Source organism: Coturnix japonica, chromosome 1, assembly GCF_001577835.2.
Source record: "Coturnix japonica isolate 7356 chromosome 1, Coturnix japonica 2.1, whole genome shotgun sequence".
NCBI lineage: Eukaryota > Metazoa > Chordata > Aves > Galliformes > Phasianidae > Coturnix > Coturnix japonica.
Window position 1 is genome coordinate 154,044,028 of NC_029516.1, and position 23,406 is coordinate 154,067,433.

Below are 23,406 nucleotides of genomic sequence, written 5' to 3' on the forward strand. Positions count from 1 at the left end.
ACTGTGCGAAGTCATTTTGTACTCAACCTCTCTACCAAATGGTATTCAGAAAGCCAAACAGTTAATAACTGGAAATGCCTTTTCCTCTTTTCAGTGCTGAATGCAACTGACTTAGTAAAGTTCAGAAGTTTCCCTCTGTGTACAGATGTATTTTATTTCTTCTTTCCACTTCTTTTTTGCCATCCTATCGTTTTTCCAGTGAAGATGTTCTAAAACTTACGGAGGAGGAGAAGGAAAATAAAAAATGCATGGAAAAAAATTGCTTCTTCTAAGACCAAAAGGAATAAAGAAAAAATAGTTTTGAATAAAAGAGCCCTGAAGTATTTAATCCACCTCTTGCTGGGTTTGCAAGATAATTCCAGTTGGAAAATTTATCTGTCCAAAGCATATCTACTGCATCTTTTATGCAAGCCATACATTATTTGCACAGTGCTGTTTTCTGGGAGCCAGGAAAGGAAAATTTATCAGAGGCAAATCAGATATATAACAAGCGAACAACTTAATCTGCTTTTTACTGAAACCTCTCCCCTCCTTTCATTAACTTTCGGGCTTTCCATTTAAGTGCTTGGCTAACTTTAATCTTTCTCCACATTTACAGCATGTTTACTGTTCTTATATTGAATTGATTGGAAAGTGATCTTTTTTTCTTGAATACCTACCAGAAATATGAAACAACTGTCCCTTACTGGGTACATTTTCAATTGCTTTTTCTTTTAATTAGAACAACTCCAAAGCAATGATAGTAACAGACAAAATTTACGACTTGATTGAAGGTAATTATATATTGTATGTACTATTGACCAGCTGCAGTAGTCATATTTCTTTTACCTTGTATTTCAGTGTAGTCATTTCAGCATTGCTTAGCTTTAAAAATAAAATGCCTAAAAAAATAGTTAAAAAAAATACAAACAAACAACCTGCTAGCAGGGCAAGAAGTATTAATTTTAGCTAAACTTTTTCTCATCCAGTTACATGGCAATTTTTCTTAACTGTAGCAGTAATAAAATTATTAGAGTACAAAGTCAGTGAAAATTAGAGGAAATATAGAAATAGCAAACCTAATATTCACTAAGCAATACAATAAAGAATATTTTAAAAATCTTCTATAGATAGATACTGTGAAAAAAAAAGAAAAGAAAAAAAAAAAAAAGTGCATTTTACACACAAAAGAAACCAGGAACTGTGTGATGCTGTCTGGATACCACGTGGACAATGGGCTTTCCTCAGCCATAGCTGCAGGAACAACACTTTGAAATGAATACCCCAGTCAGTATAGCAGTGAAGGCGACTTCAACTACAACATGAGTTGTGATTTACCAGATTATGTCACCTTTCATTTTCTGTCAAATTCTTCGTTGCTCTCTCTGCACACAGACCTCTGTGTGAGTGTCCAGCTGTTCAGTGGTTGGTTTACTCCATGTTCACGCTCATGCATTATTTACCGTAGGCTATTCAATGCTATTCTGAAAACATCACTGAATGTTTTTTGGATAATTTTTTCATGGCTGTTTAATTTCATAACTGAAATTTTATCTGTCTCCTGGCTGTATTAAGGATTAAGTGACACTTCAAAGGACAGCTCCCTTTGACTTTCATCCAGCCGTGAGTCCTTAGCACTTCTACAAATTTATCTGTAAGATCTCAATCTGGGCAGCAGTATATTTATCTGTTTATTGGCCACCAGAAAACGATTTGTCCAGTGGCTTAGCAAAGCCATGACAGATACATAGAGCTCTCCACAACTGAAGTCATACATGCAATCAATAAAAACCTCTTCCTTTTTGGTAATATTTACTGAGAAACTTCCCAATTTCAATAACAAGTTATGAGTCCTTCATGCTCCTGCAAATAAACCTAATTTATTTCCTACATAGGATGGTGAAACACTGCAAAAATAGTGGTATGTAGCATGGATAGCCTGTCCCACTAGACAGTTAGTTAAATAGAGACTATTGGGACAGTAGTGGGACTGCTAGTGAATAAAGCTTTACTTCTTATGACTTAGCCACAAGATGGCTTTCACTGTAAGAATGGTATCTCTTCAGTCTTCTTGTTTGTGCTGTCAGCAGTCTTCTTTCAACACCCTGGACTGTGAGTGATTCAGCACTGAGACACTATTTGAGTGTTATCAGATATAGGTCAATGAGCACTGAGCTAAATCTCCAGCAAAATGATATTAAATATATACATATATATGTAAAGGTGGCTGTATTTGTCAAGAATTGTAAATCTACATTTATACTCTGAAGCCCAGGGCAGCAGCTCTACTACCTGAATAAGTAGCAGCTGAGGCATTTCTGTTAGTTGCTTATGTGGCTTTCTCCCCATTATTGTCATAAAATGTATACTTCTTTATATATTCCACAGTAAACTCTGCATTTGAAAGAGGTAGCTGATTGAAATGACATAAAGCTTATTTACTGTAAAAGGCACTGGTTTCAGACAGAAATGACAGTGCCAAAGACTTCTCCAGCTTACATCTGGACCAACTTCAATAACTGATTTTTTGTCTAGCAATTCAGAATATTCTTTGCTGAGGAGAAGAGTGAGGTATTATAATTAAGACTGTTCATAATGTCTGCAGGAGTGTCTAGTTGCTGTCTACATCAGAATTGCTCAAGTTGCTTAAATAGTGAGAGTCAAATGAAAAGGCATCCAGTATTTATAACTCCATCAGACAAATTGCATTGGTGGTAGAATCCTTCTTGAAAGCAAGTAACAATGACATTAATTACACAAGTTTAGAAAGATTCCAAACTACAAATAAGAATCACTTGTTAATCAACTGAAATATAACACGGAGTGATACTTTTGATGAAGTATGTTATACTGTTCGTAATGCATTTAAAATAAAGAACATAGAATTATAGAATATATGATTCAACTTTCTAACTAAAAACTTCAAGTTTAACATTATATTGTCTGAATACGACCATTAATGTAAAATAGAGTTGTTTGTATGACATCAAGTTTAAAAGGTTGCACAGGACCAGTGCCCAAATTTTGGGCATGACACAAAAATCAAAGTGGATCAACAGAGAGGTGATTAGCAGCAAAATGAAGAGTAAAGGCTGGAATCAATTTCATATTGTAAAGACTACATTTTGGTGTTCCCATATCAGGTCTAGGATAAGATTTAGTGGCCTAAAGAGATTTGCATTGTCATGGACATTCGCACAGTCCTACCAGCTATGTCAAGAAACTTGCAGGAAAGTTGCTGAGCAGCAGCTGAAGTCTGGGAATGAACCTCTCCCAACAAAATGGACAGTAAAGTTATATGCTTAGACAACTAATTCTCCTCTAGTACATACAATCGAGAAAGTGATCCAGCTCATTTTAAAAGAAGCATCTACAAGTGATCAGCTTAAAAACCTTTTAAGACTGATGGGCTGTGCTTGGGCAAATGAATCCCACCCTGTTCACTATTAATTAGACATCTGTTTATTGTATGAGCACCTGAGACACATCCAGTGTAGGTGGGAATTTATTTTGAGGCACAGAAACCTAAGTGTCTATATTCTAAATATGATTTCCTTCTTGAAGGTACAAATAGAAAAATGCTATATGAAAATACATAAGATTTTCAAACAGAAACAGCATGAGTGGTCTGGAGCTCCATAGAGATTACAAATGCAGTGAAAGATAACAATGGAAGTGGTGTTCTTTTGTATCACATCCACTTCAATGCGGTCATAGGCCAACAAGTCCTAAGCAAGAAATATCCGTTCCTTACACTTATACACACTGGAAGCTATAACACACGTTTTATTTTCCATATCGAATAGGATACTGTTAGTACAGAAGACAAAAACTACCATGACATGTCAAGGGTTTAGACTACAATTAAAAATACCATCCAGTTGAGAAAATACAAATGTGTATAACATGAGACAAAAATATGCTACTCCTCAGACAGCATTTTACCCTATACATATTGTTTCTTCAGTAAGTCTGCCTGGTCATACAGCATTCCAAGACTGAGCTGAACTCACTATGAAAAAGTCTTTAGAATCATGAGGAGTGTGTGTGAGTATTGATAAGGCACTTATTTTAAAACATAAGAGGAAATTACAAATCAATCACAATGGGACAAATTGGCTTTGGTCGTGTAAGAACTGGCCAAATACTCTTGAATTTAGAATCAGCTCAAGGCTTTGGATTCTTATCATTTACAGCCTACTGTAAACCAATAATAATGAATGAGAGAAAACAAAAAGCCAAATTAAACAGGAAGCAAATTCCCATAAGAAAGCTTTCTGGATTATCTACACAAAAAGAAGATGCCGTGATTGTATTCTAGCTGGAATGCAACAAAACGAAAATGGCTTTGAATCAATTTTCTTCTTAATAGACACACATGAGGCTCATAAAGCTGAAAAGCAGAAGCTTCCAATGGCTGGAAAGAAGAATATTCTCAATCAAAATTATGAGCTGGAATGTAAGACAAAGATACATCAGAAGGATACTTGGCTTTCTCAACAGGTGATTTTTTCCATGCTATGTCAGTGTAGCAATATTTAATCTGACTTCTTTTCAGAACTACTTAAAAAAAGAATGCACACTAATATTAATCTTACTGAATCAAGTTTGAAATTGACTTAAAACAGGCGTTTTGAAAAAAAAAAAAATCATTCTGTGGGACACAAAGAGAATCATAAAATAGTGGTTCTTTCCGACCTTGAGAAAACAAAAGGGTCCTGCTTTCAAGTATCATTGATCACTGATTAATTTTACTGCACTTAAATTTAATAATAAAAATCCAGATTTTCCTTAGGTGCCTGAGTCCCAACTGCTTTTCTAGATGTGTTAATTGGAAGAGAAGCCCAGCAAAATCACCATTCAGCGTCTATTCAGTCTGGAGGAGAAAACATGCAGCAGGGCAGATTTCTGATACCAGAGTTCATCTGATGCCTAGAATGCTCCATCTGGGAATCCTGAGAAGAAATGCAGTCCTGACAGCTATGAGAAGCTCAGCACCTATTTCATGTATAAACCAAATAAGGTGTCTTTCCAATTTCTGGTCTCTCTTCTGTTTTGTTGCGAGGGCTCTACCTTCAAAGCAGTTAATAGGAAGTAATTCTGATGCACAGAATGTGGGAAGAGTTACAATTAATAGTACTATTGTTTTCAGTATTTTCAACAACAGAGCAAAGGTGATTTCCCAGTCAGCATATCAGCATTCAGGGTAAACAGCTTTAGCTACTCAGACACTTAGCTCTGTTCAATTTGGACTTAACAATATGTTTATACTAGTAAAATGAATATGCCAAAGCACTTGCTTTGCCATCTCCAAAAAGCTGGCATAGCATGATGGACTCACCATCTTCTTAAACAGCATGGTCTCGTGATACAAAGTAGGTGGCAGAGACCCTAGCACAGAATGTAACTTTGAAGATGCCCACATACCTGTCTAGCACGTCCTATAGGGCACATACCTCTTCATTTGCCCAACACTGCAGACAGCTTCACACTACAGCTGCTCTCTCGTAGGCAGTTATTAAGCACGGTGTGTCTTAGCATACTACCTTTGGCTGCTTTCATTAAGCCTTCTGATGCTTGTGCTCCCAGTGCTCTTACTGCTTTGAGTTTTTGTTATGTACATTCATAATAGACAGCCTCTTATGCTTTCTCAGGCTGTTTGAGGATTACTTTCTTGGATGAGGCCAACAGAAATGTTACTCAGCACAGGCTCTATAACACCATATATCATATCTTGTTCTGGGGTTGGCAATGCCCAAAACAAAATGGATATTGAGGCCCAGGCCTCCCTGTCAAGGCCAATAGCAGCAAGGATGGTCCAAGGCTGCTACATGTTACCATTTAGAAGGAAATATCAGGCCAGGGAGACTAATACCTGTGGTGACATTATGTAGTGATTGGGATGACCAGCAGTGGTGAGAGGACCATCTTTCTGCAGCTGTCTGCAGAAAATCACCTCTGGATGGCCTGAGACCATCATAACGCATTAGCCCATCCCTGTAGAGAAAAAGATCGCCTTTCTTCCCTCTTTACAGCATTGTTAACCCAACTCTTGGCAACTATTGAGTAACAAAAGCACCACCCTTACCTTAGAAGTGTTTTTTCTTACATCTAATCTAAGTCTCCTCTCTTTCAGTCTGAGAACATTTCCACTTGCCCTATCACAAAAGTATGCTAAAGAGTCTGTTCCCCTTCATACTTATAGTCCCCCTTTAGATAATGAAAGACTGCTCTCAGGTTTCCATGGAGACTTCTCCAGGCTGCAGACTCTTGACTGCATAAAGGCATTCCATCCCTCTGATCATTTCTGTGACCCTCCTCTGGACGTGTTCCAACAGGACCCTGTCTCTCCTGTCCTGGATGCTGTACTCCAGGTGGGCTCTCATAGTGCACAGCAGGAGGGTAGGATCACCTCCCTCTCTCTCCTGGCCATGCTTCTTTAGATGCAGTCCAGGATATGGCTGTCCTTCTGGGCTGCAAAGGCACATTGCTAGCTCATGTCCAGCTTCCCATCCACCAGTACCCTCAGGTTCTTTTCTGCAGGGCTGTGCTCTATACTTTAATCCCCTAGTTTGTACTGATAATTGGGTTTGCCATGACTCTGGTGCAAGACCTTGCACTTGGATTTGCTGTAATGAGGTTCTTCTGGGTCCACTGCTCAAGCCTGTCTAGGTCTCTGAATGGCATCCTGTTCCTCAGGTGTGTTGACTGCACCTCACAGCTTGTTATTATCCACAGACTTGCAAAGAGTACACTTGATTCCACTGTTGATGAAGATGTTAAAGTGCACCAGATCCAGTACTGATGTCTGAGGGACATCACTTGTCACTGATCTCCATCCAGACATTGAACCACTGGCCACCACTCTTTGGATACAATCTTGCAACCAATTCCTCATCCAACTAACAGTCCACCCATCAAATCCATGTTTCCAGTTTGTGAGAAGGATGTTATGGGCACCATATCAAAGGCCTTATTGAAGTCCAGATAAAACCAGTGGCTCTCCTCTTGTCCACCAATGCAGTGACACCATCATAGAAGGCCACTAGGCTGATAAAGCAGGACTTGCCCTTGGCAAAGTCATGCTGGTTGTCTTATATCATCTCCCTGTCTTCTTCCCAGTGTCTTAGCACAGCTTTCAGAGGGATCTGTTCCAGGATTCTCTGTGCCAATAGTTACGTGGCCATTGTAATTAACCATTTGTATACAGTTGCCATGAGCACTGGGGCTCTCTTTTACATGAACAAGTATGAATTTTACCCAAAAGAAAACATTAGAGAACAGAAGAAAATAATATTAGCAAAGTGATTGTGTGCTATATTATCTTCATTTATACTAAGACAAAGTAAGTGTTATAACCAGACTGGAGGTCAAACCAAAATGTTATTTCAAAGACCCTGCCTATTCTTTGGATTACAAATCATTACGATTGTAACCCATTCTTTCAAAACATCACTAAGAATCTAGCCCTTGATCTGAAAAATGTTCTTTAAATCTGTCTCAGATCTTCTTTAAGTCTATGCTTTCATAATCAGGGTATAGAATGCAAACACAGAGCTAGAAATAAAGCTTCAGCAACATTTAAATAAAATTTTGGGGATATATAGGTTACAAAATATATTATTAATATCCTGTCATTGCAAAATCAGCCTATGTAGCTTCATATTAATGATAGATCTGCTGAAGGAACCTATTTTGTCCATATTAAATATGAGAGATTATTTAACATTAACTAAATAGTACGTATTACATTATAAGTATCTAAAATGCAGAAATCACTGACAGAGTTTTCACTTCTGGAAACATCTTGTTAGAGTTCTTGCTTGCTGATTTTTTAACTATCCACCTCAGCAGTACAGCCCTGACCTCTAGTGGGTTGAGTGAAACAGTTACTGCAGGCAGGATAACTTGTTAATTGGGTTTCATAATAATTTTAATTTAAAGCTAGAATATGTAGGAGTTCCAGCAAAGCCATACAAGGAGCCAAGGGCAATCTATTTTATTAAACAGATGAAAACTAAGCACAGTCCAACAGCAGTACTGTGTTTGCTTTATGGCAAAATCCATCTGATTGATGAAGTGTTTATGAGACTCAGCAGATGAATGTTGATGCCTGCTGGGAGCTCTGTGTTAAATAAAACCCATTATTAGTCTCTTAGTTATCTTCATAGTTTGGTTGACTTATCTTTTTTGCTTATCTTTTGACCAAGAGATATCCATCATTGTATTTAAAAAATAAAAATTAAAAAATAAATAAGAAAACAGACAAGGCAGGTTTGGGATAACCAAATTGCATTTTTTGTATAATCTAAGCTTACTTGATACTTGAGAAGTATCATCAACTATGACATTCAGTGAAAACTGATGGCCCTTAACACTTCCATGATACACAGCAGATTGGGGATCTTTGATCTTTGGTTTCCTGCTATTTCTGTCCCACAGTGAAAATTAAATCCAGAGCTCCAAAACGATTGCTGCAATGATCTTCAAGTGAAATATGGGAGGTTTCCACATGAAGACTGCAGAAAATATGCAAGATACACTATTTTCATACATAAAGCCAGAGAAAGACACAAAGTGATAGGAATGAGGGCAGCCTCTTTGAAATTCTTTGTATCTGGACTTTCTTAACAGGATAGCCACAGCTACTAAACTATGCTCCACCATCTATGTCCTTTAGTCTTCATTACAGTAGTGCTAATGAAAGCATCCATGCAGTAAATTATCTTAGTCACATGCTATCATTATTATCAATTAATTATCTCAATATCCATACTAAGTTTGTTCATTATAGAAGCATATATATATATATATATATAGACAAATGAAGAATAATTTGATTAAAAAATCAAGGGATTCCTGAGTTTCTTCTACATTTTTTGACACTGACAATCCTGCATTCAGACACCATAGCCTTAAATACAGGATTTCATTTCATTCTCCCAGTGTAGTTTATCATGACAACCTCATCGTTTAGTAAATCCAAGCTGACCACTGTGATCTGTCATGATGTCATGATGTACTAACTGGTACTGCTCCCTGAAATAGCCAGTGTAAGAGGTGGTTTAAATGTATTCCTCCTTTCATGTACTTGTATGCTACCATCTATTACATGAGGTTGGCATCACAGACTTAAACATTTGGCTGTATCTATGCTGCCCTGAGTTCAAAGTGCCCTCAATGCCAAACTCTGCATCTCTCCACAAGGCTCTTTCTACAGCACAAGCAGACCCAGTCTTACAGTGCACTGGCCCTGAATTGCTTTGCAGCACAACTTCTCAAGCACTGCAAAACTCCACCCCAGTGAACTGCTTTTGGACAGAGAAAGACAGCAATCCAACAGCAAGCAAAGTGCTGCCAGGTAGCACGTTTTGACCTAGAATTCAGACAGAATCCTGGAACTATCAGAAGCACACTTTGTCAGTCATAACTGTTTCTAGGTAAGCATGAAGCAGGAAAAAACTAACAAAGTGGCTTTTCTATATAAAATGCAATCTGAACTGCATAACTTCCTTACTTTGGCCTCAATTAGCTCTGCCTGCCTGCCTGCCTTCAAATAATTAGGGAGCTCATCTACTCTGACTGTTCTCCAATCCCCATTTTCCACTGCTTTCACCTTCCTTTTCTTAAAAAAAAATAGGAAAATGTACATCCAAAATTCACTCCTAGTAACCTCAGCCACTAACTCACCTTCCAAAGCTCATTATGTTTCAGATTTACCATTGGTCCGCTGTTAAACCTTCTTGCTTTATTTATTATCCTGAAAATAATGTTAGCTCCTAAATTCAGACTCTACTATTCACCCTCCTGTGCACAGAAATCCCAGAAGGTCCTTACATATTTTTTTAACAGTAAGTGTAGTGATAGAATGAGGTGTAATGGTTTTAAATTGAAAGAAGGTAGATTTAGATTTGATATTCAGAAATTCAGAGCGTGGAACTGTTGGTCCAGAGAAGCTGTGGATGCTCCATTCCTGGAGGCATTCAAGACTGAATGGGACTTTGAGCAGCTCTGGCTAGTACGAGGTGCTCCTGCCCGTGGTAGAAAGGTGGAACTATTTGATCTTTGAGGTCCCTTCCAGCCCAACCCATTCTGTGATTCTATGATTTCAACTCCTATCAAAGTTTGTTCTGTGTCCTCTGAGAGCCACCAAGATCAAGTAAAGTGAAAGCAATGAAGAAGAGACAGCAGTTAGATATTCTGAAACGGGACTGATTGTCTCCTACTGCTGTGAGACACTGCTAGGAGTGAGACAGTCTTTTGCATCAGACAGTAAAGTAAAATATTAAAGATGCAAATAATTCAGGGCAAGAATAGAACAGAGTGATGACATAGGAGAATTTAAAATGATCGCTATGATAAAGGTTGCCTCCAAATGTCCCAACATATCTGCAGAATGAACATCCTATTCATGCTCCTAAAGCTCCATTGTCCTGCAACACAAAGTAGTCTAGCTTTAAGTAGCTTTACTGCAGCTGCCATCCAAAGAGCAAATTCAAAACAACACATGCAGTTGGAACTGATTGACATCAGCTGGCATATTTTCTTCCAATAGAAATCACAAATAAATCTTCTATAGCCATCAAGTTTGAGATCCAACAAAAAATGCTTAATTAATTGATTGTAAGTCAAAACATTCTGAAAATCAGGGCTGTTTTGAAGGTGTCTCTGGCTGAGCTTCTCAAAACTGAGGCACCAGAGCTCTTGGAGAAAGAATGAGACTGAGATGTAGACAAGAATTTCAGGTGTCTGCATGTGTTGATGCTCACATGGTCTGTGGAGAAGTCCAAGAACATGATTCAGCTGACAACCACAGACTAACTGAAGAGTCTAGATATTTGTAATCAAGCAACTAAAGCTTACTCATACCTTCTTTAGAGTGAGTTGTACTGATTTCTAGGTTTTATTGAGTATAAAAACACTACATTCCTAGATACCTGATGTGTATTAGTTTTATACTGTACTCCTATCAATAGTCACTTCACAGAATCACACAGAATCACAGAATTGTAGGGGTTGGAAGGGACCTCTAGAGATCATCGAGTCCAACCCCCCTGCCAAAGCAGGCTCCCTACACCACGTCACACAGGTAGGCGTCCAGGCGGGTCTTAAATATCTCCAGAGAAGGAGACTCCATCACCTCCCTGGGCAGCCATTTCATGTTTTCTTCATCTCTGCTGTCTGAAAACAAATATTTCTCTGTATTTTCATGAAGAAAAAAAAAAGTTCAGATAAATTGAAAAGAAACTGAATAAAAAGGTTCATATTTTTTTCCAACTATAAAACTCTGTTTCAACAGTCAAATTATGAATATGTGCTAACAAAAAATAATAGATAATTGTACTTGAAAAGGTGTATCTGACCTTAAAAATAAATAGAAACTGTGGGTCTTCAGCATATCTGCAAATCATTTGAGACCCAAATATTGATGTATATACTCAGGATAGGAAATATTAGCCACAGAGATTTATGAGAGCTCCACAAAAAGTCAGTGACATAACTGATTCAGAATTCAGGAGTTCATGGTTCTTTGCCCTAAGTTTAAGTCACATGCCCAAAGTCTGGCTGACTTAAATAAGAGTTTTCTACTCGTGAGCATGCTGTCATTTCTCTTCTCATCTGTACTCAAATGAGAGGGCCATACTTGAATCACTGTCTCAGCTCTGCCTCAGAGCACATAAATCTGTCTCAGATTGGTATGCCTGCATGTCATTTCATTTTGAAACAGCACAGGAAAATGAAAAACAGCTTTGCAATTTTTGTGCTGGGTCAAGAGCATCACCATGGCTACAACAGTCTGAGACTCCATTCCCATGAATGCATCAAACACACTCAACAAGCAAATCTGTTTGTAGACAGATAAACATTATTAATGAAGGCATATTGTTGTTGTTATTAAAGAATAATCCGATTTAGACAGATGAATAATGAGACTGACTTCTCAGCTGCACAAACATGTTTAAAACTCTTGCTCTCCAGGAAAGAATCTGGAGTTGCATGTGCAGGAAAGTACCTTCCTGAGTAAATGGGTTACCTTTCCTTCAGACTCAGAAGGCAGAAAAAGATGCATTGCAAATACTTCTTTTGATGTTCACCTTCCACTACAGCCTTGCAGCAGCACAGTCTGTCCCTATTCCTTCTGGGAGTTATGGTTATAGGACCAGATGATTTCAAAGCATAATTCAGCAAAGAAGCAATGCTAAGAGAATGTAGAAGTGTTGACTGTCAAGTGTTAGGTGTCAAATGTCAGGTTCTGTTAGTACAACAGAACAAAACCCATTTCGCAGACCCAAAGCAGAAAATCATACCACACTACAGTAGAAAGGAATGTGGGAGGAACAGACCTTAAAAGGAAGTCTGTTTAAATATGAGAGCTCAAAAGCAGCAATAACAAACCTGTTATTATCTTTCTGGATTCCAGAAGTGTGATGGATCTACACTGCAGTCATTTATGTAATAAAGCAAATTGGCCTGTAGAAGCACAAAGCAGATGGAACCTAATCAGTTCATCTTTTCTGCTACACCAGACAGAATATTTGACTCAAATAAGTGAAAGTCTGAGGTCTGAAAATGGGATGTTGCTGTAAAACGAAGGAAACTGGGAGACCAAGTTGGATGGACAACAACTCTCATTATGTTGGATGACAGAACACAAGTTGCTGTGTTACTAGAGGCTAGGAGTAACTGATGAGTTTATAGAAGCTGCATTTCTGAAGTCCATCTACAGACTCAAAGATGGACTACTTTAACATGGACTTTTAAGAGTAAATAAGAATTGAAAGGAAGAAATGAATAGCCAGTTTCCACAGTGAACGAGGAGGGATTGTTTGGCAAAAATTCTGTAATATCAGATTATTCAGAGTAGTAAAGACGAACTCACTCTCAAAAGCAACTGAAAAGTAAAACAGCAGGTGAAATCCAATATAAATTGTCATTTTAAACCCCAACTTGCAGAACCTGAATCTAAAAGAGAATCTTGCCATGGCTTTTCAGAAGCCAAAGATGTCACACATGAAAACTCTGGGAAATCGGGCTTTTAATTTCAGCTGCTGTCTATTAACTTCCAAAATGTTAACATGGGCCTTGTTAGTGCTAAGAGGCCAGCAATATAGTAAATGGTAGGATGCAGGTGCGAGAATACAGACAAATCAGTGCTAAAAGGGTTTATAGGAAATGTTTCATGTAAATATAGAGTGTTTATTTTACTCAAGGCCTTCCCTTTAAAGCGTGAAAACGTCAAAGTGAAGCTAGAGGCAAATCTGCAAACAATATGCATGCATTTGAAATGACCCATCCAGAAATACAGTATTGGGTCTGTTCTCAGTTTATGAGTTTAAAAGGATGGCTTCTAAAATGATACGTGGTTCAAAAGAAGTAGGATATGAAGGCTTTATGATCGTTAATGACTTTACGATCGTGACTCCCTAGAAACTTGGAGCTAGGCCAATTACTGAAGTGACACCAAGGTGGTGAGCAGTAAAATGGTGATTTATTGAAGCAAACACACACTTACATAAACTATGCCTTTCATGTACGCCTACTGCATTACATGTCACCGATTCTTCCAGAAATGGGGAAGGGCCTGCCACATAACATCCTGATAAGCTCCCCGTATTTTGCCTAATACAACAGAATAAATCTGAAGACAGACTGAAGTAATTGAAAGGCAGTATAGATGGACTATCAACCCTCAGGACTGATTTTCCAGTTTTCTCACAGAAAAGCGGATCGATTCTATACTTCCAGCTTTCTTTGAACACCTAGGTTCAAAATCTTTAGGCTTTTCAACATAGAGAGAACAGAGAGAACACAGAGATAACTGGAAGAAGCTGAATGAAATCAAGAAAACATGGTGCAAGGCAGATGGCAGCCACAAGACACGTTGGGTCAGGATGCAGGTTGGACATGCCTACTCCAGTGTTTATATACATGGTCTGAATGCAAGACTTGAATACTAAGTTTGCAAATGATACTAAAATGGGAGGAGCCATAGATTGCTGTGAGGGTAGAGAAGCCTTGTAGAGAGGTCCTTATGTATCTCTTCCTTCTCACGATACTCCAGGATCCCGGGATTCTACAACCCCTCCACAATCAGCTGCCACCTCAATCCTAATGGCGTGCCGGCATTTCGTCCCCTCCCACTCCCGAGCCATGGTGACTGTGCCCGCCCCTTCCGACAGCCAAAGGAAGTGGCGGGGCGGAAGCGGCTGTGGTCGCCGCCGTGGGTAGAGAAGGGGGCGAATGAGCGGGCGGCGGGGGTCGCAGTGCGGGGGGCAGAGCCCCGTGGGAGGCCGGCAGGTAATGGAGCGCTGCGCCGCGGGGATCTCAGCGCCGGGACGGAGGTGGCTGAGGTGGGAGGCGGGGCCTTGGCGGACCCCTGCGCCCTGGAGGGAGGGACGGGGCGGGATGGGGCGGTGCCGGGATGGGGTGGGCCGCGGGAGCGGAGGGCTCGGCCTGGCGGCTGGGCTCGGCCTGGCTCTTGCGATCTTTATCTCTGTCCTTTAAAACCATCTAGTTTCAACCCCCTGCTATAGACAGGGACAGCTGCCTTACTTGGTCTTGTTGAATCTCACGAGGTTGGCATGGCTCACCTTTTAAGCCTGCCTGTGTCCTACTGGATGGGATCCCTTCCCTTTAGTGTGTCAGCTGGACCACTCAGCTTGTCTGGTCCACAAACTTGCTGAGGTTATGCTCGATCCCACCGTCCATGTTGCTTACAAATAGCACCTATCCCAGCACCAGTCCCTGAGTAACACCACTTGTCACTCATCACCCCTTTAATATTGAACTGCTGACTGCAACTCTCTGAATGCAGCCATCCAGCCAATTCCTTATCCAGTATGTGGTCCATCCATTAAATCCATTTTTTCTCCAGTCTGGTGATGAGGGTGTCATGCAGGACGGTGTGAAACACTTTGCACAAGTCCATGTAGATGACATCAGTTGCTCTTCCTTTATCTACTGATTCTGTAACTCCATCATGGAAGGCCACCAAGTTTGTCAAGCATGATTTAACCTTGGTGAAGCCATATTGGTTACCACCAATCACCTCATTTTTATTTTCCATGTTCCTTAGTAGGGACTTAGGAGGATCTCGTCCACGATCTTGCCAGGTACAGAGGTGAGACTGACTGACCTGTAGTTCCCTGGATGATATTCTGCTCCTTCCTGAAAATGGAGGTTATGTTTCCCCCTTTCCAATCAGTGGGAACTCCCATAATCTGTCAAATATGATGGATAGTGGTTTGGCATCTTCATCTGCTGGGTCCCTCAGAAGCTGTGGATGGGTCTTATTGGGTGCTATAGACTTCTGTACCTTCAGGTTCTTTAGATGGTCACAAACCTGATTTTCACTTACAGCAGTCAGATATTCCTTCTCCCAGTTCTTACCTTTGCTTTCTGAAGCTTTGATGGTGTGGCTAAAGCACTTGCCAGTAAAGGCTGAGGCAAAGAATCACAGAATCACAGAATTGTAGGGGTTGGAAGGGACCTCTAGAGATCATCGAGTCCAACCATAGAACCAAGAAGCCATCGAGCACCTCAACTTCCTTGGTATCTGACCAGGTTGTGATCAGGTATCCTTTTTACTTTCAGAAGGGGCTCACATCTTCCCTTACTTTCTTTTTATCACTGATATACCTGTAGAATTTCTTCTTGTTCTCCTTTATGTGCCTGGCTAGATGCAATTCTATCTGAGTTTTAGCTTTCATAATCTGGTTATCCTCTGAGATAACCTATTCCTGCTTCTACTTCCTGTAGACTTTCTTTTTGTGCAGAAATAATTCCAAGACCATCTTGTTGAGCCACAGAGGCCTCTGGGCAAATTCTTACCCACCTTCCTCTTCCTCAAGATAAACTGCTTCTGAGCTTGGAGGAAATGGCCCGTGGCCATTTTCGTGGTCCTCTTCTGGACCTGCAACAACAGCTCAGTGTCTTGTTGGGGGCCCCAGAACTGGACACAGTTCTCCAAGTGGGGTCTACTTTCTACTGGTATAAAGTAGAGGAGCAGAATCACCTGTCTCAACCTGCTGGTCACACTTCCCTTGATGCAACCCAGGATATGGTTGGCCTTCCTCAAGCCATTTCCTGCCCAATTTGTATCTGTGCTTGGAATTGCCCTAACTCAGGTGCAGGGCTTTTGCACTTGGCCTTGTTAAACTTAAGGAGATAAAACAAAAAACATAATAAGGTATGCTAAATATTCTGACTAGTTGTAATTAAGTATATGAGCCTTTTGTGCTTCTCTAGTTTTGGTGGTTGAGGTGCCTGTGATAGAAAACTGTACCTGGCTGTTTAATTTCAATTGTATGAATTCAATTGTGTGAAGGTGTTCAAGGCCAGGTTGGATGGGGCCTGGGTCCCTGGGCAGCTTGGACGGATGCTGGATTATTGATTGGCATCCCTGCCTGGGGCTGGGGGGTTGAGATAGTTGATCTTAGAGGACCCTTCCAAACTAAGCCATTCTGTGTTTTAAAGCTTTGTATCTGAACAGAGTTCTTATTTAGTTGTGTAGTGGTATTTATCTTTTTTTTCTCCCTCATCTTTCAGTACCCCAGGTGTGACCATAAAATATGATTCTTTGCCTGCTGCACCAAACTTCATAACTACTTATCTCACAACTTAGTCACCTGGCTTCAATTATAATGGTAAGTTATAATAATATATTAAGATAATTTATTTTCCGATCTTTTCACTGGAGTCTGCTAGCTCTGGCTGATGAAGATCAAGTGATTAACGTTTGATTTCCTTAAAAAAAATTGGTCTTATTGCTCTTGAGTTCTGTCCTTTTTCTTTTTCATTTTCTTTTTTTTCAGTTTTCCTTTGTAGCTCATCTTAGATGCTTAGTCATTGCTCAGAACATTGTGGGAGAATCACATAAAGATAGCAATGTGTTGTCAGTCGTGTGACTGTCGTGACATTAGACAATTGAGTGCAAAGTGCAAGTCCTTTTTCTGCTCTACCTTTTTTAATGCTTTTCTATTTGCAGTTACTCATTTTGTCGTGGATTTTATCTGCTGTCAAGCAAATTAGAAGCATAAAATCATTAAGGTTGGAAGACACCTCTAGGATCACAGAATCATAGAGTGACCCGGGTTGGAAGGGACTGCAAGGATCATGTAGTTCCAGCCCCCCTGCCTGGCAGGGCCACCAAACATACACATTTACTAGATCAGGTTGCCCAGGGCCCCGTCCAACCTGGCCTTGAACACCTCCAAGGACGGGGCATCCACAACCTCCCTGGGCAGCCTGTAATCTCTGTTATCATCTAGGATCATGTAGTTCAATCATATACCTACCAAATACATACACCTGCATACTGCCTGCTAAACCATGTCCCTAAGTACCACATCTACATGCTTTTGAACACCTCCAGGGACAGTGACACAGCCACTTACCTGGGCAGCCTGTTCCTGTGCCTCTTTCAAAGAAGATAATGCAGTCTGAACCTCGCTAGTGTAACTTAAGGCAATTTCTTCCTGTCCTATTGCTTCTACCTGAGAGAAGAGGCTGACCTCCACCACATTACTACCTCCTTTCAGGTAGTAGAGAGCAATAAGGTCTCCCTTGGGCCTCCTCCAGCCTGAGTAATCCCAGTTCCCTCAGCTAATCCCTGTAATACTTGTGCTCCAGATCCTTCATAGCTTTGTTGCACTTCTTTGGATGCACGCAAGGGTCTCAGTGACCTTCTTGTAGTGAGGGGCTCAAAACTAAACACAGTAGTCAAGGTGCAGCCTCATCAGAACTGAGTACAGGGAAACCATCATTGCCCTGCTCCTGCTGGCAACAGTTTCTTACACAAGCCAGGATGTTGTTGGCCTTCTTGGCCACCTGGGTACACTGGCAGGCTCATAGTTCAGGCAAGCACTGACCAACGCTCCCAGATTCTTCCATATTTAATAGTGTGTCATAAGAAACTTCCCATATTTTTTTGTGTACAGGAATAATGTTCTGAGTGCAGGATCTATGTTTCCTTCTTGTAGAAGAACTACCATTCTTTGGAATTAGTATCTGAATGTTAAATGTTTTCTGCGTGGGCTGTGCTGTTCAGGAAGACTTTGGCTTAATATTGAGTTAGCAGCCAGCTTAAAGGAGTACAGATTTTCTACTCTTTGTGATTGTTTTAATTAATATTTATAATTACCTTTCTGAGGTATAATTTCTATTTCCACTTTTAACTCTTGTTCTTTGTAATGTAGCCAGAACTTTACAAATGTAGACACTGGGTAAGTGGTATTAATTGTTGTTAATGTACTTACTTGAGGTTTCATTTACGAAGTTTGTTGGGGGCCAAAGAATCTTTGATACCATATTCTATTAATTCATATCAGTAGTAATTGAAGTTTTTTTATGGTGACTTTTATGTACAAAGTTGTTCAAACAATTAACATGCTTTCTAAAGAAGTGTCTTTATAATCTTGCAGCAGCAAGCTTTAGAGCAGGCATTGGATCGTGCAGAGGTAAGCAATAATGACTTGCTGGAGCACAGTATATTGGGGTCACACTTAGAATATAAGAAATGCAATTGTGGAAGGTAGTGTGGGAAGACAGAGGGTGTGTTCATGTAAGTGTGTGTGTATAAATAATGACCCATACATCTCGCAGTGGACTTGCAATATTCTACAATTGCTAGGCCAGCTGTCTGTCTCTTATCCGTTGTACTGAGAACATCATCTAATGCAATGATTATAGACTTTGCAACAGTTTAGTTTTTCCCTTTTTAAAAGCAGCAGATCTGTGAGCAGTGAAATAAAAAGTTTTAAGATGGTGATTGTGGATAGCAGAAATATATGACAAAGTTGTGGTTAACAGTAGCCCAGTTGGAATGAAAGGACAAGTGCCCTTATATTCATGTTATTTCGTGTTGGTGTAATGGTTTCCTACACAGAATCACAGAATGACCCGGGTTGGAAGGGACCTCAAGGATCATGTAGTTCCAACCCCCCTGCCTGGCAGGGCCACCAAACATACACATTTACTAGATCAGGTTGCCCAGGGCCCCGTCCAACCTGGCCTTGAACACCTCCAAGGACGGGGCATCCACAACCTCCCTGGGCAGCCTGTTCCAGGGCCTAACCACTCTCCTAGTGAAGAACTTCCCCCTAACATCCAACCTAAATCTTCCCTCTTTTAACTTAAAACCATTTCCCCCTGTCCTGCTATTGTCAGCCCTTTCAAAGAGTTTAAGTAGTGCTCATGGCAATAATTTTCCCTGTAGAAACACATTTTCACTGAAATACTGTTAATCTAAACTATTTGAAGAAATACTTTGGAGAAACATTTAAGCATTTGGATAGAGTTTGTTACAATACTAGTGGCATTTAATGAGATTGTTGTTTAATCTATATTCTTTTCGATTTAAAATCTAACATGAATGCAAGAGATCAGGGTACAATTACATTTCTGTAAGTTGGCTATGTTGGAGAATGCGTGATGTATAAACATTGTTGAGCCTGGACACATGAAATTAATTATCTTAGAAAGTTATCTTCAGTATGTTGCTCTGTTAACTTAAACAAATATTTATTACTGTAATTATAAAACATGGATGTAAAATTAAGTCTTGTGTGCAACTCACACCATAGCTGTGTAATGCTGTATTTCTCTGCTAAAACTTGAGATGGCTTCTTGTTGAGAAACATAGCATATAGTAGATATCCTTTAGTACATTTTTAACCATTTATTCTGTTAGTTTCTTACTGTATAATTAGAACAAAGCCCATTAATGACTAAAATCACTTGTTAACTAGAATTCTATTTCTATTTAGGATTTATACTCTTTTATTTATTTTTCTCTTCTAGTATATCATTGAAAGTGCTCGTCAGAGACCTCCCAAAAGAAAATATTTATCCAGTGGAAGGTAGTGAAAGTTTCAGACTTAATATCTTTTAAATAGCATTTATTTGATTTTGTTTTGGTTACGTTTTAAGGTGTTGTTCTTTTCTTTTTTTTTTTTATTTCAGAAAATCTGTATTTCAAAAACTCTATGATTTATATATAGAAGAATGTGAAAAAGAGCCCGAGATAAAGGTAAGTGAAAATTTCTCAGCAGATTTCCATTGCTGTCTGAACTGGCAAGTTCAGAATAGAAGTTCAGAGGGGCAAGAAAAGCAGTTATAACAATGGTAAAATCAATTTTTGTGCAACAGTGATGTATTGTGGGGAAGACTAGAATATTAAAGTTAGCGTTTTAATTATAGCCAAGAATGGGGAAGAAACAAGCATAGCATAGAGCTGCTGTGTAAGTCAGGAGTATTCAGTTAGGCAGGAGTTAGGCAGGAGTATTCAGTGTTTGTGTGCTCAGGGTGTTTTCATGGCGACAAGGGTGCCACTTTTCTGCAGGTGATGTCAGAGAGGGTTGGAAGTATTAGCTGATGTTTCTGCAGTATGACGTGGTTGTTTTGTGTCTGAGTTCTTGCGTTATACTCTGATGAATGTTTGAGAAATTTAATCCACCTCAATCCACTTCTTAAACATTAAAATGTTTTCATACATCTGAGCCTAACATCATTTCAAAGCTAGCAACTGCAGTAGCCAGCTCAAAGGAGAAAGCTGATTCTGTGGTTACAGACATCTTAGTGAGAGGTAACTGCCTGCTTATTGAAATTGCTGTACTTAAATGCCAGTTTACTCCAATGACTTGGAGAGGTTTTGTGTCTTAAAATGTGCTTAGCATTCATCTGAAGAAGTTTAGCTCACAGATCACAGAATCACAGAATGACTTGGGTTGGAAGGGACCTCAAGGATCATGTAGTTCCAACCCCCCTGCCTGGAAGGGCCACCAAACATACACCTTTACTAGATCAGGTTGCCCAGGGCCCCGTCCAACCTGGCCTTGAACACCTCCAAGGACGGGGCATCCACAGCCTCCCTGGGCAGCCTGTTCCAGCTCATATAGATGAAGTGCCAGGAAACTTCCCAGGTGTGTTTGCCCTCTACTCTTTCCTTTCAGTCTTTTCTCATATCCCTCAAAAACAAACAAAAACACCTGCTGAGCTGTAATTGGTTAACAATTACTGAACAGAAAATAAAAACTGAAAGGTAAACCTAATGTCTTTCCCTGAATAAATTTAAGTCATAGTAAAGCGATTAACTAATTTAATTACTTCTATAATTGAATCAACATCGTATATGTTACTTACAAGATGTTTGAAGAGCATAGTCCTCCTGTAAAAATAAATCTTCTATGCATGGACAGATTTCTGGGGTAGAAAAAAAAAGGTTACTTGTTTATTTAGAATATTTTTGTTATGACTGGTTAGTTTAAATTATTTTGTGCTTATACTTTTCATGAAATAATGTCCATAGTTGCATAATCCTTTTTCTTAAGCTCATGAGAGTAAAAGTTTGAACTAGACATGTTTTGTTTTTAATTTTAAATATGTAACTTCTGCTTAAATCATTTTCTTGTTAGAACTATCTCTTGCATTGTCTGATCGTATTTTAGTCTTAGGTAATTCACATATTCCTTTCTATCTTCCTAATGCCATTTTACAACTAAATACGAAAGTACTGATGTAGAGGGTGGGTGTCAGGTTCTTTTTGGTGGTGCAAAGTGACAGGACAAGCGACAACAAGTACAAATTGGAACACAGGAAATTCTACCTGAATATGAGAAAGAGCACATTTTGAGGGTGGCAGAGCCCTGCAGCAGGCTGCCCAGAGAGCAGTGCAGTCATTTTCTTTGAATATATTCAAAACCCACTGGGATCCCTCCTGTGCAACCTACTGTAGGCAACCTGCTTTAGCAGCAGGTTGGACTTGATGATCTCCACAGGACTTCCTTTAGGACTAGAGGGGATGGTGTCCATTTGCTCCAGGCAGATTCATGTTGGACTGTAGGAAAAATACCTTCTCTAGAGGAGTGGTCAGGGATTGGAATGGGTTGCACCGGGAGGTGGTGGAGTCACCACCGTTGGAGGTGTTCAAGAAACATTTAGATGTTGTACTGAGGGATGTGTTAAGTGGGGAAATGCTGTAATTCAGTATTTTAATCTGGGAAATGGACACTCTTTCAGAGTAGTAAATACTTTGTTGTTGGTATCAGTGTAAATTGTATTTTATAAGTGCACACAGTAACATTACCAAAGAAAGGCATTGCCATAGATTTATCACATAGTAAGTTTTAGCCTAGGGCCATTCTTGCTAACTGTGTTACCTGTGGACTGAAGATTTTTTTTTTTTCTTATTATTGAAATGAGTGATTAAAAAATATGTGTGCAAGTATGTAAAATAATACATAATGACTATAATCTACTGAATACATTCAAATTAAATTTAACTGAGCTTATTTAGATTAATGTCAAAGCATGTATCTTAATAGTATTCTGATTCTGGCAATTGTTTTTAATGCTACTAATTACTTGATAGTATTATGTTCATGAGCAATGTTTACTTTTAAAGCAGAAGCTGAGGCGAAATGTGAATTTACTTGAGAAGCTGGTTATGCAGGAGACGTTGTCATGTCTGGTAGTGAACCTCTATCCGGGAAATGAGGGTTATTCACTTATGCTCAGGGGAAAAAATGGTTCAGGTAATATTACTGCTATTTAATCTTTTAAACTATTCAGAACACTCTATAACTGTGTTTCTATTGCTTATATTTAACTGTTTTGCTTCTACCATAAAAAAAAACCCTGTACTTCAAATCTTCTCTAATAGCATAGCATATATCAGTAGATAATGATCTTTCTGATAGCCTATCGCTCTCTTATTTCCCCATAGCTTCATAACTGTTCCCTTTTTCACTTATTTAAGTTTCCTCACTTCAGGTTCCTTCTCTTAAATAATTTGTTTCATTACCTCCTATATCTGCACCTGCTAAAAGTTATCTGCTTTCCATTTTGATTGCACCTTCATGACACGTGGTACTGTGGCATGCAGTAAAAACATGCAGTGTCCACTGAGATATAAAGGAGCACTGTTTTCTAGCATATTAAGAATAAAATCATTCTCTGGGAACAGAAATGCATATAAAAATTAATATAGTGGAAAAAAATTGGTGATTTTGATAAGCTTCTACCCACCCTGTTTTTGATTTCACTTTGTTAAAGTCTGAATATGAAAGGCAAAAGATAAGCAGTGTTCTGTTTACATTCAGATTCTGAGACCATTCGACTGCCTTATGAGGAAGGAGAGCTGCTTGAATATTTGGATGCAGAGGAGCTGCCACCTATTTTGGTTGATCTCTTAGAAAAATCTCAGGTTTGAAAGTTTTGTTTTCAAAAAATGAATTGCTTTGTACCTAGATAGACTTTGAAGTGTGAATGCTTCACATAGGTGATGCCAAAAAGAAGGTGTAAAGTGCTTGTGCATTTGAAGCTGAAATACTGGATGCCTCAAATAATTTATTGATAACTAAAAAGAAAAAAAAAAATAATAGCAATGAGGGAGAACAGGATAGAAGGTTTTGCTGTTATTTCAGCTGA

At 39.3% G+C, this 23,406-nt stretch overlaps 1 protein-coding gene and 1 long non-coding RNA gene across 20 annotated transcripts in view; one reads left to right on the forward strand and one right to left on the reverse strand.

Moving 5' to 3' along the window:
• Window positions 1-6,196, reverse strand: part of LOC107308216 — a 28,967-nt gene extending 22,771 nt beyond the window's left edge. For both annotated transcript variants that reach the window (XR_001552687.2, XR_001552688.2), the window contains exon 1: window positions 6,068-6,196. This is a non-coding gene — a long non-coding RNA (uncharacterized LOC107308216). The remainder of the gene's footprint in view (window positions 1-6,067) is intronic.
• A 78-nt stretch (window positions 6,197-6,274) lies between these two features.
• The window catches only part of SUPT20H (SPT20 homolog, SAGA complex component), a 37,132-nt gene continuing 20,000 nt past the window's right edge, over window positions 6,275-23,406 (forward strand). For 8 of the 18 annotated variants that reach the window (XM_032442120.1, XM_015851932.1, XM_015851937.1 and 5 more), the window contains exons 1-7: window positions 14,146-14,277; window positions 16,528-16,625; window positions 18,402-18,437; window positions 19,780-19,838; window positions 19,942-20,008; window positions 22,382-22,511; window positions 23,079-23,182. In XM_032442120.1, coding sequence (XP_032298011.1) covers window positions 16,623-16,625; window positions 18,402-18,437; window positions 19,780-19,838; window positions 19,942-20,008; window positions 22,382-22,511; window positions 23,079-23,182 — 399 coding nt within the window. In that variant the 5' untranslated portion in view covers window positions 14,146-14,277; window positions 16,528-16,622. Of the gene's footprint in view, window positions 6,354-14,145; window positions 14,331-16,527; window positions 16,626-18,401; window positions 18,438-19,779; window positions 19,839-19,941; window positions 20,009-22,381; window positions 22,512-23,078; window positions 23,183-23,406 lie in introns of those variants that run through there. The other 10 variants (XM_032442123.1, XM_015851935.2, XM_032442130.1 and 7 more) reach the window with 5 other exon arrangements.